The sequence below is a fragment of the Daphnia pulex genome, chromosome 3 (genome assembly GCF_021134715.1).
Source record: "Daphnia pulex isolate KAP4 chromosome 3, ASM2113471v1".
NCBI lineage: Eukaryota > Metazoa > Arthropoda > Branchiopoda > Diplostraca > Daphniidae > Daphnia > Daphnia pulex.
This window is the reverse complement of record NC_060019.1, coordinates 10,263,425-10,281,367: the sequence shown is the minus strand read 5'-3', so window position 1 is coordinate 10,281,367 and position 17,943 is coordinate 10,263,425. Positions and strand designations below refer to the sequence as shown.

The 17,943-nt window shown below is 41.4% G+C and overlaps 1 protein-coding gene across 4 annotated transcripts; it reads left to right on the top strand.

Annotated features, from left to right (window-relative positions):
• The first annotated feature begins 3,167 nt into the window (after window positions 1–3,167).
• On the top strand, window positions 3,168–15,457 carry LOC124191088 (bone morphogenetic protein 2-like). Of its 4 annotated transcripts, XM_046584075.1 has the most exons (5): window positions 3,168–3,507; window positions 4,111–4,669; window positions 13,691–13,852; window positions 13,940–14,167; window positions 14,251–15,457. In XM_046584075.1, exons 3-5 carry the CDS (start codon window positions 13,705–13,707, stop codon window positions 15,252–15,254), a joined length of 1,380 nt encoding a protein of 459 aa, XP_046440031.1. In that variant the 5' UTR covers window positions 3,168–3,507; window positions 4,111–4,669; window positions 13,691–13,704; the 3' UTR covers window positions 15,255–15,457. The 4 variants fall into 4 exon arrangements, with proteins under 4 accessions (XP_046440031.1, XP_046440032.1, XP_046440035.1 ...); XM_046584076.1 differs by lacking the exons at window positions 3,168–3,507; window positions 4,111–4,669 and adding an exon at window positions 9,281–10,056; XM_046584079.1 differs by lacking the exons at window positions 3,168–3,507; window positions 4,111–4,669 and adding an exon at window positions 11,422–11,891.
• Window positions 15,458–17,943: the final 2,486 nt, after the last annotated feature.

The following is a 17,943-nucleotide window of genomic DNA, read 5'->3' as shown; positions in this document are numbered from 1 at the left end:
GTGCATAGAAAGTGGTATAATCGGTTCTTCGTATTTTCTTTTCAAACTCAAGTGAAAAACTTGACACACACTCGACTTGTATTGAGTATTAGACAGCAGCAGGTGAGCGAAGTATGGAAAAAAGAAGGCGGGCCGGTGTTGAAAGATAATATTGAGATGTGGGGGCTGGTTGTTGGAAAAATAAGAAAAAGACATTTTCTCTTTTTCTTCTTCTAGCGACTTGATAGATGAAGGTGGTCCTACAGCAGAGGCCTAAACGGTCAGTATAATCAACTCTTTCTCTTCTATTCTCAGCAGAAAGAGAGAGAGTGATGGCCTATACACTGGCCCACCAGGGGGGTTGTCCAGCAGAACAAGAAAACGATTGTACTACTCGAGTGTGACATTTTCCCACTATTACTACTTACTATATAAGTGTGGGTGTGGACGTTTTTCCCAAGAAAGAAATGGCCTCCTTTTTTTGGAAAAATAAAAATGATCAGGTGTCTAAAGCCACATGTAACACGGCATGTCTAATCTCTGCGATTTCGGTGTGAATCGCTTTTCTGCGAAATCTTTTCTGCGCGGTGGCCAAATGTATTAGCACTTGATTGTTGAGATACAAAATAAATTTAGACAGCAGTATAGGCCCGACCCCACGTCAATTAAAACTCTGTCGAGGAAAGTGACTGGCTCCTGTCAAAGAGAAAATGTTGAACTCGCGGTGCTGCTGCTGCACAGGTGGACAACACACGGAAAAATAAAAGTCTTTCAAAAATGGATCCGCTTTTCTTGTGCCCCCTTTTTTATTATTATTAAAAAAAAAAAAGACCTAAATTCTTATATGTAGCGATGATGATGATGGCAGCAGCAGCAGCCCCGGTGCTTCTCTCTCCTTGTGGTTTTGCTGGCCAAGGTAAAAACTCCCCTGGGGTGTCGAAGAGAGAAAAAACGGAACAACAGCCGCCACGCAGTCTGCTGCGCCTGATTCTCCAGTCTCGTCTATTCTTCTTCTTCTTTTTTCACATATTCTTCGTATTTTCTTCTTCCTATATACAACCGTCCATATAGTCGCTCTCACCTTTGTCCGTGTTGTGTTTTCCATCCGACACCTTTCTCTCCAGTGAATTGTCATTCAATTTTTCAATTTTTTCCTCAGATATCTATACGTTTTTGATTGACTTTCTTCCACACTGCTGGACGTCCCATGGCGAATTGATTCTCCCAACAGTTTCGCCGGATGGAGATGAATGGACACACACACCTGTGCTCCGGCTGCACCTTTGTATAAACCTACCCAGCAGCTTTTAAAAAAAAAACAACAAAAAAAAGAAGAAAACTTTCTTCTTTTTTAAAAAGAAAATGACGAAATTCTTTGGCCATCAATTTTTCAAAATGTTTCGCGCGCGGCTTATTTTTCTCTTTCCGAAACTATTTACCATACGATATCTCATCGCATTTTGTCGGCATGTTTTCTTCCAAGGCAATAGAGATCCGACACACCTTCTCTCTGAGGCGCTTACCTAATAACTGCGCATATATTAATAAAAAAAAAATATATATTGTTTATTTTTCCCAATCGGAATCGTTTAAATGTTCCGCTTCGTCTTCTTGTTGCTGGCCAAAGAAGAAAATAACCAAACCTTTTTTTCTGGTTTTTTCCTGAAAAAATAAAAATTAAAGGGAATATTAAGTTCGTACATAAAATTCGGATCCGCCCAGTTGAATCTTTTTTTTCTTGTCTAAATTCTTCTTTTGGTAGAGATAACATTTTCGTTTCTTCGTTTTTGTTCGACCAGTACTAGAGAGGTAGATCCTCCCCTATTTTAACTCTATATGTAATTTATATCTATGTGTGTGTGTATTGAGAGGATGGGGGGGGGGGAAAAGAGCGGTCGAAAAAAACATTTCTGCCGGGTTTTTCTTTTTCTTTTCCGTCTTAATTACAGAGCAAAGTGCGCGGGTTATGGCGGAGGATGACTCCTTCTTCCAACCCACTCGCCAACCGAACTCGTATACAGAAGGGGGAGGAAAAGCCGCAATAGAGAGAGAATAAGCTGCACACCTGTGGACGAAAAAACAAAAATCCAATAGCCTCCAAATAGAAATTTTCTCGGTTGTTGTTGTTGTTGTTACGCTTCTAATACCATAGGGCTATGTAGAAGCGCGCGGGATTGGACGCACAAGGCTATGCAATCACGAACGCCGACGTGATTACAAAGATTGAGGCAAAAGAAAATTGAGAGGAGGACACACACAGAATAAAACGAATCTGAAAAAATCAAGGCAACCCACTTTTTCTTAACAGACGAAAACACACAACAACAACAAACACGAGTTGTGTGTAAGCCAATATTGATTACACGTGTACACACTGCGCCGCTGGTCGCAAATCATTCGATAAACAAGGGTGAGCTTGTACAGTTGAGCAATTTGATATGCCCTTTGATCATTGGTCGGTGTCTTATACATTTTTCAAAAGCTCATCATTTTGAATTTCCCGCTTCAATTTTAATTTCCGGGTTTCAAATTCACGCTGAAAACAAAAAATATACCTTTGAAATAAAAAATTGTGTTGGACATTGAAATTTGGCATGGCGCTGACAAGTATAGTGACCTTTTTCGAGTTGTCATTTTCTTTATTAGATTTCTCCTTGTATGGAAGGGGAGCCTTATATTTATTATATGGCCTCCTCTTCTTTCTTTTGCTCCTTCAGATTCATCCTGCGGAAACCTTGGACGACTTTTGTTCTCCTTCGGCTCCTTGTCATCTCTCATCTCTCTATTCCACCATGTGTATATATAACCGTTGGGGCTCCTGTCGCCACCCGACCCCAGTCACAAAAAAAGAGAGGGTCTGTTTTTACCTTTTAATTGCCCCATTCTCTTTCCCGGTATACGTTGTCGTTCGTCTCCAAAAATAAGAATCGATAGTCACTGGACGATACTTTTTTCCGATATGCCCAGGGAATGTTCGAGGGGTAAAAAACTAAAAAGAGAAGAAGCTTAAAAGCCACTCTAAATAGATGTATGTTTTTTAAAAAGAAAAAAAAAAAAAAAACCTTTTTTGGGGGTTTTTCTTGATGGGGTGACCATCTTGTTTTACCTTTTTCCCCCTCCTCCAAAGTGCTGCTGGCAATGTTGTCCCTGTGTGTGTGTTTAGATCGCCCTCTACCTTCGTGTACACAGAGAGAAAGAAAATGGTATTTAGTTTGGAAGAAAAGATATAGCCGATAGATATATATATATATATACAAACATTGGGATGCATTTCCAGGGGATTTTTATTTTTCGTCTGCTGGCTGCCCAGTGGAAGCGTCTCTTTCTACTCCTGGGCTCTCAGTCCTTCGTGTGATGTGACCAGTGCGGTTGGTCGGTGGCATTTTTCCCCCCTCAATTTTTCCTTGTTTGTTTCTTTTGATCGAATTTCTGTTTCGCCTCATCAAACGGAATTTCTTCTTCTCGGTGCCAAGAACCAAAACACCAACAAAGTTGTGCACCTGTGCATCCGCCATTTCCAGCAAAAAGGTGTTAGACTCATTAGATCCCCCCCACCCTACCTCACACAACACCTGTGTTTTCTTCATGTGCAACTTTTCCCGTCTGTTACTTTTTTGACACCTTTCCAGTCCCAGGTGGAATGGACCCCCACTTCAATTAAAACAAACAATAGACTGTGCAATAAGATTGATCAACATTTTGTAATTTCATTAAAAACTATCGAAAATCAATTTTTCTTTTTTGGGGGGAATGAAATTTCAGACATTTTGAGACGACAAAAGAGATGACCCTCCCTCCTGAAAAACCCAACCCAAAAACCTTCCAAGTTCCAAACGGAATAAAAACTTTTCCCCCTCCATTTTTCTGCCCTTCCCCCCCCCTCTCTTTTTCAATCCACCCCCTACTTCTTCTTCTTCTTCTTTTTGTCTTAAGTTTTCCACCTGGTTTTTCTTCTTCTTCTTCTTTTGTTTTTACCTTCCGAAACAAAAAAAGGAATATAAAAATAAAAAGTAGACGAAGGTTAAAAAAGAATATCGACCTTCTTCTTTTTATTTTTCCACCCAATCGTTTCCTCCTTTTTATTTTATTTTTAAATCGATATTTAATTCTGTTTCTTTTTTCTCCCTCCAGGGATTCCCGGTTGGACAATCCATTCCACGTGCGTCTCCCAGCCCGAGAGTGTGTGTGTTCGTGATTTATTTTGTTTTTAAAAAATCGTCGGTTATAAAATGCCCGCCAATTTCGTCGCCATTTTGAAACCCTGTTAGTTATTGGCTATTGCGTTCAGTGTTACGCCATCGTCAGTTGTGTGTCGTGAGTGAAGAAGTGAAAGTTGCGTCCAGTTGAATATATATATATAACACACGCCACGTTTGGACAACGGCGGCCGTTTTCCAATCCATCAGTTTGATCCATCGTGCTGTTGATAGTGCCAGGTGTGTTGTTGTGCCCATCATTGCGTTTTGGTGTCGTGTGTGTGTGTGTGTGCTATGAAGATCGGGCACTGCGTGATTGCCAGTCAGGGAGGATCGCCACCACCGCTGTGCTAAACTGCTAAAAGGCCAGGATGACACGGATCTCCCGCGGTTGTATCAGCAACGCACTCGCCCACTGCCAACTTCATCCTCCTCTCCCGCCCGTCCATCCATCGACTGGACACATCCAATCGTCATCGACTCAACAGTTCCAGGTTTTTAACAAAAATTTTTTCGTCTATTTTTTCAAAATTCCCGCAAAAATTTTGTAGAAAAATTTGAACTCGGTGGAATTTCACTGGATAATTTTTCAAACATATTTACTAAAAATCGATTTTTCGGGGAAGATTTATTTTTTTAAATTTTAACTTTTTTTTTACTGGAGGGTAAAACTTTTAAATTGGAAAAACAAAAAGAAAGATAAAAACCTTTTTCCACCCTCCAAATGAGGAAACCCAAGAAAGTTAAGGGGGAAGGGGATGCTGAGTGCTTTTCTTTTTTCCTGGAAGAAGAAGAAGAAGAAGATGGAAAAAAGGGACCAGAATGAGAAATACAAAACGGGGACAATAATAATAAAAGCACAAATACCCCCAGTCGATATGTGATGGAAACCGGTGGCCACGATTACGCTAATTAATCAAAATATTTTTAAAAATCCAAAATTTTTTAAAATCCCCGGCGTATCGAATAATAATTCCTGTCCCGTTTTCTTTTTTCGATCTGGGGAATTTGGAAATCTGAAAAAAGAACTTTTCAAGTTCTCGTGCCAACGTCGTTCATCTTGTGTTTAGATCTCGCGGGTGTTTTTAAAAAAAGAGAAAAAAAAAAACACGTAAGAGAGGAGAGAAAGGCAAACAAAAAACGAATGCGAGGGACCAGAAAAGGGACACAATCAAACTGCATCTAATAAATATTTGTCTCTACATATATATTCCAACGAATAATATGTGACCGGCGACATTGAGGCCAACAGCGAGAAAGAAAAAAAAAGAGATTTTTAACTTTTTTATTCGCTGTGGAACTTATCTCTTCTTATAAGATTGTAGCCGTTTTGTATGCGCACACACCTGGGTTACGACATATAAACAACTTCAATAACTTGCGAGCAGAGATAGGAGAGAATAAGGTTCTGGTGCCAACTTGTTGCTGGCCCCCAGAGTGGCCATTTTGTTGTCTGTAATGAACCGGCCGACAGGTGGAAAACAAATTCCTATCCAACTAGTCAGCGAAATTTTTATTCGGGAGGACGATCGTTCACACACAGGACGCATTCCATCTCCAGCTTTGCTGCTGGCCCCCTTTTTCTCTCTCTTATTCAAACAGTGACGCATCATCTTGCCCAGTTGCCGGGCAACTTGAGAGCTAGGTGTTTTCTCGTCCAACTGATTTGAAAGTTTTTTTTGAAATTTCCCCCCCCCACCGCTCCCATTTTGCGCAATTGTTTTATTTTCCATCCATGACCTATACAACGACGGATAGACGACGTCCAGCTTTGTGGATAATATGCAAAAATGTGGTGTTGGAATGGTGTTGATGGGCCAAGCCCCTCTTTTATCCATTCGCACCTTTTGACTGGAAATGCGCACCACCTGCTGTTAACTACTGGCCAGGGATTCCTGGAAAGAAGAAGAAGAAGAAAAACACCAACGCTTATCTAATTGGCGAGATCACAAATGGGAAGAATTCCAATGTTTATCCCCAAAAGAAAAAGAAGAAGAAGAAGAGAGAGCTCAACACCTGTGTACACACACAATCTCTCAACAGCTTGACATCATTTGCATATAATAGTCCTCCTCTACCGACGATGATTACATTAAATTATTATTACATCAAATAACTCCTCAAGAGATTTCAACATTTTTTTTTTCGGGTGGTTGCATCATCATCCGTATGTAGCGCCCGAGGGGGGACCTTCAACTCGCTTGTTGTTGTTGATAATTAACTGATTGCCGTTACGAAACGTCTTTTTGTTTGGTTTTAATCGCGAATATCAAATGAAAAATTAAATAAGGAATGTGGAAAAGAACAATGAAACATCAGGGAGGGGCCCGTCTCTTGTTTGTTTGTTGTTTGTACCTTTTTTCTTCTTTTCTTTTTGGAGGTTGACTCTGTTCATGAATGAATGAAGTCAAAAGATCAGCTGGGAGAATTAAAAAAGAAAAAAATATATATACCTGCCGGGTAATGGGAAAAGAAATATAAAAGAAAACGAACGAACGAACGAACGCGCAGTATAATAAGTTTTTGGGGAGGTGGGGAGTCTTATTACGTCGTAACAGGTGAGACCGGGGTTGGGCCCTGTCGAACCAAAATATGGAGTGGCTGTGCAGCAGGAAAGAAGAAGAAGAAAAATATATAAACTTTGGAGCGCACAGGTGTTTCTTTCACGGTTTATTTCAAAAAGGAAAAATATAAATTTGTTGAGATTAAAATGTTGTTTCGTTGTTGTTGTTGGGAACTTTCGGTCGCACCTTGTTTCCATCCGTGAACGGGGGAAATTCTTTTTTTTTTTTTAAATTTAACCTGGCAAAAGGTAAACGTGAAAATAAAAGAAAATGTTCATTGAAATTCACCAACGGAATTCATTTATTCTGCGGGGAAATAAATAAAAACAATTGGCGTTTTCTGGATTTGGACATGGAACATCATCAAAGTTTGTTTGGGTTTTTTTTTAAATAAATACCGGATCGTATCACAATTTCCATATCAAATGCCACCGCCAACTCCCTCCACTCTACTAACAAATAGTAGTTGCTACTTGGCCATTCCGCGCGGATGATTTCAAAAGTCTTCCGCGCGCTCCCGTCCAATTCGCCAAAATACCCGTTTGATCAGATTTTTGGTATAATTATTTATCAAGACAAAATATACAAGAGCCCGTGTCGGTCCCAAACCGAATTGAGCCTAGGTGATAAGAAAAAAAAGTCCATCCATCTCTTTTTTTAAATTTCCATTTGTTATTTTGAATTCAAATTGTTTTTTTGTTTGTTTATCCTTCCCAAATGAAATCCGGTTTGTCAATGAGAGAAAAGGGGGGGAGAACTGGAGGTAGAACTAAACAAATGGCTGTTTGGTTATCAGTTGGCGTTAATCACGATCGCCGGGGCCCACAACAGAAATCGGGTGAAAGCCTCCCGACTATTTTTATTTCTATTTTATTTTATTTTGGCTGGCCCTCGTTGCTTCTTGTCGTACCAGGTAGATAAACTGGCCAACAACAAAAAAAAACAAAACAATCGAAAGCTGGAACGATTTTATATATGTCTATCCAAATTTCTTTTATTCATTTTTATCGATTTTTCTTCGTTTCAATTGAATAAAACCGAACGAATTAAATTTTCTTCTTTTTTTTCACAACGGAAAAAATCGTCCGGTGGATGGATGGATCGAATTTCACATCTCCCTTTTTTTCTTTTTTTCTCCTTTTGTGTGTGTGTGTGAATGCGAAGTTTGGAACACCTGTGCGTCCGATCCACCTGTACAGCGGTCGTCCGCATAATGCCCATCCGACAATATCCTTCACTGCCAAATAGCCTCAAAAAGAAAAGAAAAGAAAAGATCTTTTCTACCAAAACCTTTTTTTCCATTCTCTCTCTTACTATATAAGTAACTTATATATATAGCTCGGTATCATCCGCTGGATATATACATGTGCAATAAGAAGGGGGGGGGGAGAGCCGGGGGCACGCGCGCTGAACACGCGCCGATGAATAATTCATGCGTAATGATATCGACAAGATATTATACACACACACACACGAAATAAACATAAAATGAAAATGAAAAAAAGAGAAAAAAAAAAGAGACACGACTTTGTTGGGTAAACGTGAATTGATGATGGCGGACATTTCACAGTATCTACGGCCAAGAAGAAGAAGAATAAGTTGGAAGAAGAAGGCCGTCCTTGGCCCCCCACTGGGCTGGCGGCATGCTGTCTACCAGAGAAAAAACCCTGGGCGCAACACACACTCCCAGGAAAAAAAAAGGGCCACGCTAAGAGTTTCTTGGGGTCTCCAGCCAGCACACCTGTGGGCCCCCATCTTCTTCTTCTTCTTTTTTCCTATTTACAGTAAATGTACGTGTGTGTGTGTATCCTCTTCTGACAACTCTTGGGGGTCTTCTCCAGGTGGTGTGTGTTCACTCTCTCCTGGTTGAAGAAGAGGGGAAGAATGAAGGAATTAGAACAGAAAGAATTAAAAAAGAAAAAGAAAAAAGACCTTGTTTCAATTCACACATGCATGTACATATCCGCGTAGTATACGGGAAAAAATTTTTAAAGAATAAAAGGTATCCCCCCCCCCCCTCCCCATATAGGTGAGGGGGGTCCCACCCGCTGGATATTATTGCCGAGTTTCTTTTTACGCACCTAGTCTCTTATTTTGTCAACAGCAGGTGAAAAATCGATTTTTATTTATTCTCTTTTGACCTATGCGTATAGATAGCGCTCGACCGTGAATATTATTTAGACGGTAGGGCCATGGTACTCTTGATTTGTCTTAATTTTTTATTCTTAATTTTTTGGTTTTGTTTTACCTGTTGGAAGAAGAAGAAGAAAAAGTTTGTTGGAAGAAGAAGAAGAAGAAGTTGGGTGCGATGGTCTATGCCCCGTGGGCCTCCCCCTTCCGTCCTCCTCCTCTGTCGTGTGTTCCCCCCCCTCTGGCACATCTTTTCCGAGTGGTTTCCCCTCCCTTTTTCTTACCTTTAGTTCCACCTGATACGAAGCAGGAGGTGGTGGGTTGGGAGGTGGGAGGTGGGAGGAGAAAAGACAAACCCAAAAGGTAGGAGGAGTGAGGAGAGAGAGATAGAAGCCCCCAACCAACACACACACACACAAACCCAAAACGGAAAAAATATAAAGAAAATAAAGAAGAAGAAGAACCCCCAAAGAAAAGTCCGTTTTAAACCACTCTTGCCGGTCTCCAACATTTTCAGTTGCCGCTCTCCCTTCAGGTACGGCGCAGGTGTGTGCTACATAATCCACGCAATTTTTTTTTCCGTTTTAACTCGACTCTGAATTTTTTTTTTCACAAAGTTTTTGAACGCCAAGAGAAACCAAACAACCAAGAAATTTTGTCGAAACTTTGACGGTTTTATTCGATTGTCAATTTTTCATCGATTTGTGCGACCCACTTGGTTTTCTGTTTGATTATTTTTTTTGAGGGGAGGTCGAAAATAATTTCTCTGGTCGTCCCGAAAGTGTTTTTAACTTCTTCTTATTTTCTCCCGTGTGTTTTTTTACGTGTGTCGAGGTGAAACCGAAGTTTCCGAGTTTTGAATTTGGCGACGGACGGATTCGTGATTCTGTGAAAGTTCTTTATTTTCGTTTGATTTGATTTGAACACCGCCGGCCCCGAAAATTTCTACGAGTGAATTGTGAATTTTTTTACAAAATAACTGGACAATATATTCAACCATCAAAGAAGAAAATTAAAAAAAAAAGTGTTTTGGTTCAATTTTGAGTCCGAGGAAATTTCTCCACCACCCAATAAAGTGATCGCCAACTAAAGAAAGAAATTACCCAAAATTAAGCGAAATAACAAACAAAAAGGGGTGGGGGCCAGTCGTGGACAAAAAACATGCTAGACGACGGAATATGACCAAGGTAAAAACAATCTTAAACCCAAATTGCTTTATTTTTTAGTGTTGGCGCTGTGTGGCTCCTCCAAGGATTGAAACCCAAATTTTTCAATCGAGTTTTAGTCGGAAGGGATAGACATGGGCAGACAAAGGGGAAAAGGTCTGAAAAAAGGGGAGAAAAATAAAAGACGACGACAACATTTTTTGGTAGTGGACAGTCTGCGATATGAACCAATTTCACCTGTGACTCTGGTATATATGGCGAGCGGGGCCGTGTGTATACTGTCGCCGGCCCACCTGAAAGGATCACAGACTGACTGACTCCGCTCACTAAAAAAACTTTTTTTTTCTTCTTGTCTTTGACATTTTTGTTTGTTTTTTTTTCGGTTGGTTGTCCGTGTTTTATTTCTTCCTAAATATTTTTTTAAAAACTTTTTTGTCGGAGCTATGAAAGAGGAATAGAGACAACCTCTCTCTCCTTTTGGCCTTTGCACAAGGCCATTTATGATCATTATTGGTGGTGGTGTTATATAGTGTACGTAGTATAGATATGATCCGGGCTGGAGGCCAAAAGATCTTTGATCCAACACTTTTTATTTGCAGCGTCATTTCTTGTTTTTTTTTAAATTAAAAATAGAAAAACTGAACTATGAACTGAAACATTTTCAAAAGAAGGATTTTGAATTGGGCGCCATTTATTCGCTTGAAATTTTTGCGGTCAAAAAAACATTTTTAAAAAATTCTTTTCTTATTTATTTAAAGGTTAAAAAAAATCACGCCAGAGTTTTATATTTTTCTCGTCTTATAATCCTCCTTTTTATCTCTCTCTCTCTCTCTCTCTGAAAAGATGTGGCACAGGTGGAGAGAGACGGTGGAGAGTCGCTTCTTTTATGTTGATTTCCTTTCTGCTATTTGACTAATATGGTCGAGGTGGTACGATACGCGGCCGTGATGTGTGAGAGGAACCCGGCCCAAAAGCAGCTAGAGAGAGAGAGAGAGATCGGACTCTTGTTTTATTTCTCTTTACAGGTGCGGCTTTCCCATTTCTTGTTGGCAAGCCCATCTCTTCTTCTTCTGCATATATAAGAACCAACCGAGAGAGCCAATCCAATCGATTTTTCTTGGTCGTTTTATTTTCTTTCCTTTTTTTCAAATTTCGAAAATTTCGCGCGCACCTATTTTTCAAATAAACATCTCTGGGGGGGGGGGGGGCACTTGTGTGTGCACCAGTTGCGTGGCGAAATTATCTTATCTGGCTTGTGAGCTTATCTCCGTTTTGGCGTTTTGTGATTCAACAGAAATTTAGGGTGTGGCCTGACACACACGGGCAAAGTGCGAAAACGGTCGTCATTATTCACACACGACCCCAAAAATATTTGGTGATTTGCAAATTGAAATAATCAAAGTCCCAAAAAATATCCTTGGGTTTGGATTTCGACCGTAAACAAGACGTGTGGGACGTAATATAATATACCCACGCTTTTTCATCATTCCCCCCACCCTCTTGCAATGAGATCTCTGCTTACAGGTACTACATGTGTATCTTATCTCTCCAACCACCACCCCACCCCAAAATGGCTAACACAACGGGGAATAAATAGGAAGAAAACGGACACACACAAACTGTTTCACGTCCACCGTCCAAAAGATAACACCGTTGACAAGCTCTCTGTTCTTCATATTTTTCTTTTCAACACGTTGTTAACTCATTTCTGGCTCTGAGGGGAAAAGAAACTGTCAAAAATGAAAGGTGCTACGGTTCTACTAGTCGAGAGAGAAATAAAGTGGGCGGTCCCACCTGTTCAAAAAGAGCGCGCGCATTTTTCCCTGGCCAGGATTAACCTTGATTAATGAGCAAAGGTAAAAAAAAGTATAGAAAAAGAAGAAAGCCTTTTTCATTAACACCTGTGTGAGCCCACCTCCCATGCCCACCCCCCACCCCACCACCACCCGAAAATTGTGTCCTACCTTACAGCAGATAATAACATCTCTCTCAAGTCTTAAATAGATCATATATAAGCTGGGCTTGAGTGGTTACTTGGTCGTCAGTGTTGTGCTCGATCGAAACGGAACAGGGTCATCGTCCTGTCCAGTGTCCAGTGCCATTTTTTTGTCCACTGGTGAGGAGAGTGAAACAGCTTTTAGTCATTAAGGACTTGGCTTCTTCTTCTACGTTGGACGTGCTGTTGTCTATCTAATCGGAAAAAAAGGAGAAGGATATTTATTTATTCCAACAGTGAGAGTGTGTGTCGATAACTTCTCTGTGGTTGTTTTCTCTCCTGGAAGGAGCCCCAAAGTGGCAGATAATCGTTATTTGGTTGTGTGTGGGTCTCTCATCTTTCAACAGCTGTCGGCAGTATTTTATTCTCAGGATTACTGACAATCTGCGTCACATTAGCGCGTAAGTTTCGCCCGTTAAATTTGATTGACACGCAAATCGATGGTGGGAGTGACATTTTTCGTCACGGGACAAGGTCCCGGTCCAATATGCGGGTCCCACCGAAATGCGGGACGAATAATCATCTCAATATTTATTAGTGTAAAAAAAGGAAGAAAAAGGCAAAAGTCCTTGGCTTTTTCTTCTTCTTTGTACCAAAACATCTTTTCTTGTAAAAATAAAAATAAAAGATCTCTGCTGGGCCAAGAAGAAGAAGAAGAAGAGGGTCCTGTCATGTTGCCGAGTAATGGAAGCCACCTGGGCCCCAGCAAAGTCGTTTCTCCTTTTTTCTTCTTCTTCTTTTACTTCTTCTTGTTGCTCGATAGAAAGAAGAAACACCTGGAACCATCTGGCACGCTTCGGGCAGAGAGGGGCACGGCCCAGGTGGGATGAAAATAAAATAAAATAAAAAATGTACAAGACACGCGGACGCGCGGACTGTGGCGCACACATCTTGGAAGGAGGAGGAGGAGGAATCTCGGGAGGATGGGAGAGAGAGACCCAAGAGATTTTTTTTTCTTCTTTTATTATTTTTTCTTGTTTTTACAAGAGAAAAAAAAAAACTCTTGGAGAGCCACTCCTTGAAACAAACAACAACGGAGCTCTAGGAGAGAAACGGGCGGCTTCCCGCTGACTGGCCCAGGCTCTCTCTCTCACCTGGGCTCTCCTCCAACCACCACCAGGATGAAGGAATAAAACCAACAAAAGAAGTTGAGAGACTACCTTAGTCTTATTGAATTGTTTTTTTTTTCTCTTTTCTAAATATTTTGATAATAACAGCAGAAAAGAGAATCTCTCTCTCCCCCCTTTTCTTGTCGGTTGTTGTTGTTGCATTTAAATTCATTTATTCGCCTCGTTGGGACAACAACGGGACCGGACGGGCAGGGGGGCCATCCCGAGAAATTGATTTCCCACACACATACACAGGGCCACCATTTTTTGAAACAATCTTTTGTTGGAAAATTTTGTTTTCATCTTTTTTTATTTTTGATGGTCGTTGAAATGATGTTGTACAACATAAAGCGGGCCGTGGAGGAATATAAGAAAATGAGCCGACATGTTTTGATCGCTCATGAGACAATCTGGGCCGGCTCATTATCGGATGATGTGGCGTTATACATTTAATTTTTATGTCTGATTGTTCTCGCCCTTTTTATTTTTAATTGGAAAAACAAAACAAAAAAATTTCAAAATTTCATTTTGTTTTTTAAATAAATTTCAGGATCATAACCGACCATGCGACGCCTGTCGGCCGGCGGAGTGCCTTTGCTACTCATGTGCTACTTCTTGAGCGCGGCCTTGTGCTCCTCCTCCTCCTCGACCACTACCTCTACCACAACCTCCTCCAAATCGACCAAACGACCAGCCTCCTCCTCCATGACCGGTGAGTTTTACATTTTTTGGCCAATTTTCTCTTCTTCATTAAAAAAATGAAATGGGTTTTCTAAAATGAATCAAATGAAAATGACAGGTGATATCGGCGAGCGGGCGGAAGCGTTGGAAGGAAGCCTTTTGAACATGTTCGGATTGAAGCGGAGACCGAGACCGGGCGTCGAGACGCGACAGCGGATCGTCGTGCCCGAATTTCTGGCCGAATTGTACCGGCAACAGACCGGACTCGAGGTGGACACCACCAACTTGAACCTGGCCGGCAAACTGACCCAGACGGCCAACACAGTCCGGACTTTTTCTCATCAAGGTAAAACAAAAAAAAAAATTGAATTTCAAATTTCCCGCCAATTTCGAATTCAAAAATAATAAATGATTCATTATAAAAATCAGATGCGGATTCAGAAATCCATGACGACGACAACAGCGAGACGACGGGCAATTCCATCCTGTTGCGATTCGATTTGGCCAGCTTGCCGGCCGAAGAAGCGCTCAAAGCCGGCGAATTGCGGCTGTACCGCTCGCCGGACGGTCTCATCTCGTGGGAGGCCGAGCGGACGACGAATTCCGGGCGAACGGAAGACGAATCTACGGACAATCGCCACCAACCGGAAAGGAAAGTGACAAAAGAGAACAAGTGGCGACGGAAACAGCAAGTGTTGATTCACGAAGTGGTGCGACCGGCCCGCAACGGCGGCGAGCCCATCCACCGGCTGCTGGACAGTAAAATCGTCGACGTCCGGGACGAAGGCTGGATGACCTTTGACGTCCTGCCGGCTTTGCTCCGCTGGCGGGAGCAGCCCAAACGCAATTACGGCCTCTGGCTGGAAATGAAACGAGTCAACGACGAGGCCCTGTCCGACATCCAGCACTTTCACTTGCGGAAGCGCCGGAGTAGCAGCCGGAGACGGAGGCGATCCATCGCCGGTTCAACGGAAGAAGAAGAAGAGAAACAGCTGGACCAGCTGGATCTCCGGTGGGCTAGTCAGCAGCCGCTTTTAGTGACGTACTCTGACGACGGAAGGTCACGCGTGCGGAGTAAACGGGCGGCCGAGAAGAAGCACAAGCGGAAGGGCCGGCGGGACAACTGCCGTCGCCAGTCGCTCTACGTCGATTTCAACGACGTTGGCTGGAACGACTGGATCGTGGCCCCGCCGGGCTACCACGCCTACTACTGCCACGGCGACTGCCCGTTCCCGCTGCCCGACCACCTCAACACGACCAATCACGCCATCGTTCAGACGCTGGTCCACTCGGTCAACCCCAGCGCCGTCCCGCGGGCCTGCTGCGTCCCCACCGAGCTCTCGTCCATCTCGATGCTCTACATCGACGAGTACGACAAGGTCGTCCTCAAAAACTATCACGACATGGTCGTCGAGGCCTGCGGATGCCGTTGAACGATTCCACTCACCGGAATCCGAAGAAATCCAACCACCAACACCCTCCCAGCACGGGGCGGATTGGGTTGTTGTTGTCTGTTGTTGTCGGTGACATTTTCTTCCAACCCCCCTCCAGGATTTCCTGTGGACCAATGGCCGTCCGCATCCGAAATCGAACAAGAGAAACAACAACAACAACAACATCCAACGAAGAAAAAAGAAAACAACCCACAAAATCAAAGACGGAAGAAATGAATTGTATAATTCTTCCAGTTTCTTTTTTTTCAAGTTATTTCCCTCTCCCGCGTTCCGCCAACACTTAGTCATCGTCGTGATTTATTCTTACTCTCTTTTCTTACTCTTACTCTCTCTCCAAGCCGAAAAAATAATAATAATATGATCTATTTTACTACAAGACACACAAACAAAAATAACCAAGCAACAACAAAAGAATAACGAAGAGATGAGTGTGACCACAGAAACCCCTTTTCCCCCCTTCACACACACACACACACTTTTAACACAAACGTGTACCTGGTTGCTTCAATCGATTATCAAGACCACACACACCCACCCACCCCACGGGAGTACATTTTAACACATTGTGCGATTATCAGCAGCCCCCCTCCAAACTCAAATAAATTGCTGAATTGCTTCCGGGCGAGTGAAAAAAGAAGCGCCGAGTGAATTTTTAATTCAAAAATTTAATTTTTCGCGCGCCGGGGGAAAAAAAAAAAAACAAAAGACTCACAATATGCAACATTGCTCTCTCTCTATCTCTCTCTATCCTTCTATTATATTTATATTATACATACACATATTTTTCCACCTACTTTGTTTTTTGGGGGGGTGTCCCACGTTCGTCGTGTGTTGGTTGGTTTTACATGTGAGTGCGGTTTACCTTTTTTTTTCGCTCTTGTCCAAACATCGTGAGTGAGTGAGTGTGTGTGTGTGTCGGCTGCACGCGTGTTATTCGTTGTTGTGTGTGTGTGTGTAATCCGGATGCGGAAGGAGGACAAAATGGGAGGAGCAAGTTTGGAAAAAAATAGGGAACTCGAGCGCTTATTATTATTACGGGAGAACGGGGAAATTCACGTCGTCGTTCATTTCGTTTGTTTGTTTGTTTTTTTAAATCGTGAGTGAATCGAGTGATTGTCCTTTTTTCTTTTATATATAAATGTGCGTGTGTGTTTTGTTTGTTTGTTTTGTTTCCCGCTAAAAAGAAAAAGAAAAAACCCGGACGGTTAATTTCTTTTTTGTGTGTGTGTGCGTGTGTTTGTCCCGCGGGATTTTTAAAAATAGAAATTTGTTGAGAACAAACAAAAACCCAGCGATTGGTTGTTGATGATGACCGTCATCAGTAAGATGTTTTGATCATTCACCAATTACTTTTGTTTGTACTAAAATCTCTGTGTGTATGTGCCTCCCCTGATGTTTCTAAATATTGTAGATGATTTTGCATTTGTACAAAAGACTTATTTTTTACTATCTACCACTATACTGCTACAACAACAAGAAAAAACGAAAAAAACAAACTCTGTTTCTTTTATTTTTTTAGAAATTCATCTCTCCCGCTCTTTTTATTTTTGTATTATACAATCGTCAGTGAATTTTCAAAAAGGTGTGTTGCTTGTTAAACTTGTCTTTTTTCCCCCCTTGACGATTTTTTACACTTAACCACCACACTACTATCACGCTAGTAGATGTACACCAACAAGAACCCTGCCCATTTGGCAGCCGACACGCGGGACGCTCTTGTTTCACCACTAAAAATATCATCACGTAATATTATCTATACTGTAACGTGTACAGAACATATATATATATGTCTATATATATATTATCTATGGGCAACAACAGCAACAACCATTTTTTATTTTTTATTATTTTTCACCTGCTTTCTCTCTGGCTCCGCCCTCTCACCACCAACATGCACGAAAATGTGTTTCACCTTCTTCTTCTTCTCTCACTCGAGTGCGTCCATCTTTTGTTTTATTTTCCCATTTTTTGGACGGGGGGATATGTGTGTTGTGGCAGAGAGCAGTGCAGTCAAGTGCGAACGTGAAACAAATCCCCCCCCCTTACCCATCATACTATTTTATTAATTATTCATTTTCTTTCGTTCACCAAATTCATTTTCATCCGGCGCACTCCCGAACACAATTTTTGATTTTTTCGTAAAACTCCTCCCCGTGTTTATCATTTTTTTGGAATTTTCTCTTCTCGAATTGGATCATTTCTTTTTCCGTCAAATTGTTTTCTTGTTTTTTTAATTCCATGTTCAAATGTTGTGTACAGAGTTGACCGTCTCTCCTCTTTGTACATACCCCCCCTTTTTATATCCAAGAAAACAAGTTGTGTCTGTGTCCGTCAAGTGTATAAAAACAAAACAACAACGGCAAACAAAAATTCAAAAATTCAAAAAAAAAATTTTAAAAAAGAAAAAAAATAAGATACGACCTCAATATAAGCTTGCATGGCGTTTTTGAAAAAAACCCAAAAACTCGTTTCTGAGTATTTTTTTTTTTAAATTTTAAATTTATTTCCCCCCTCCGCTCTCGTTATATTGTATACAATTTAATATCATCATCATCATCAATTTCATCGAAGCGAATGGATTAACCAAAAGAAAAGGGAATTCCGGTCTTGGATCATCACCAAAAAGACGATCACGACCATAATGGAATATGCGCTTGATTCATTATTC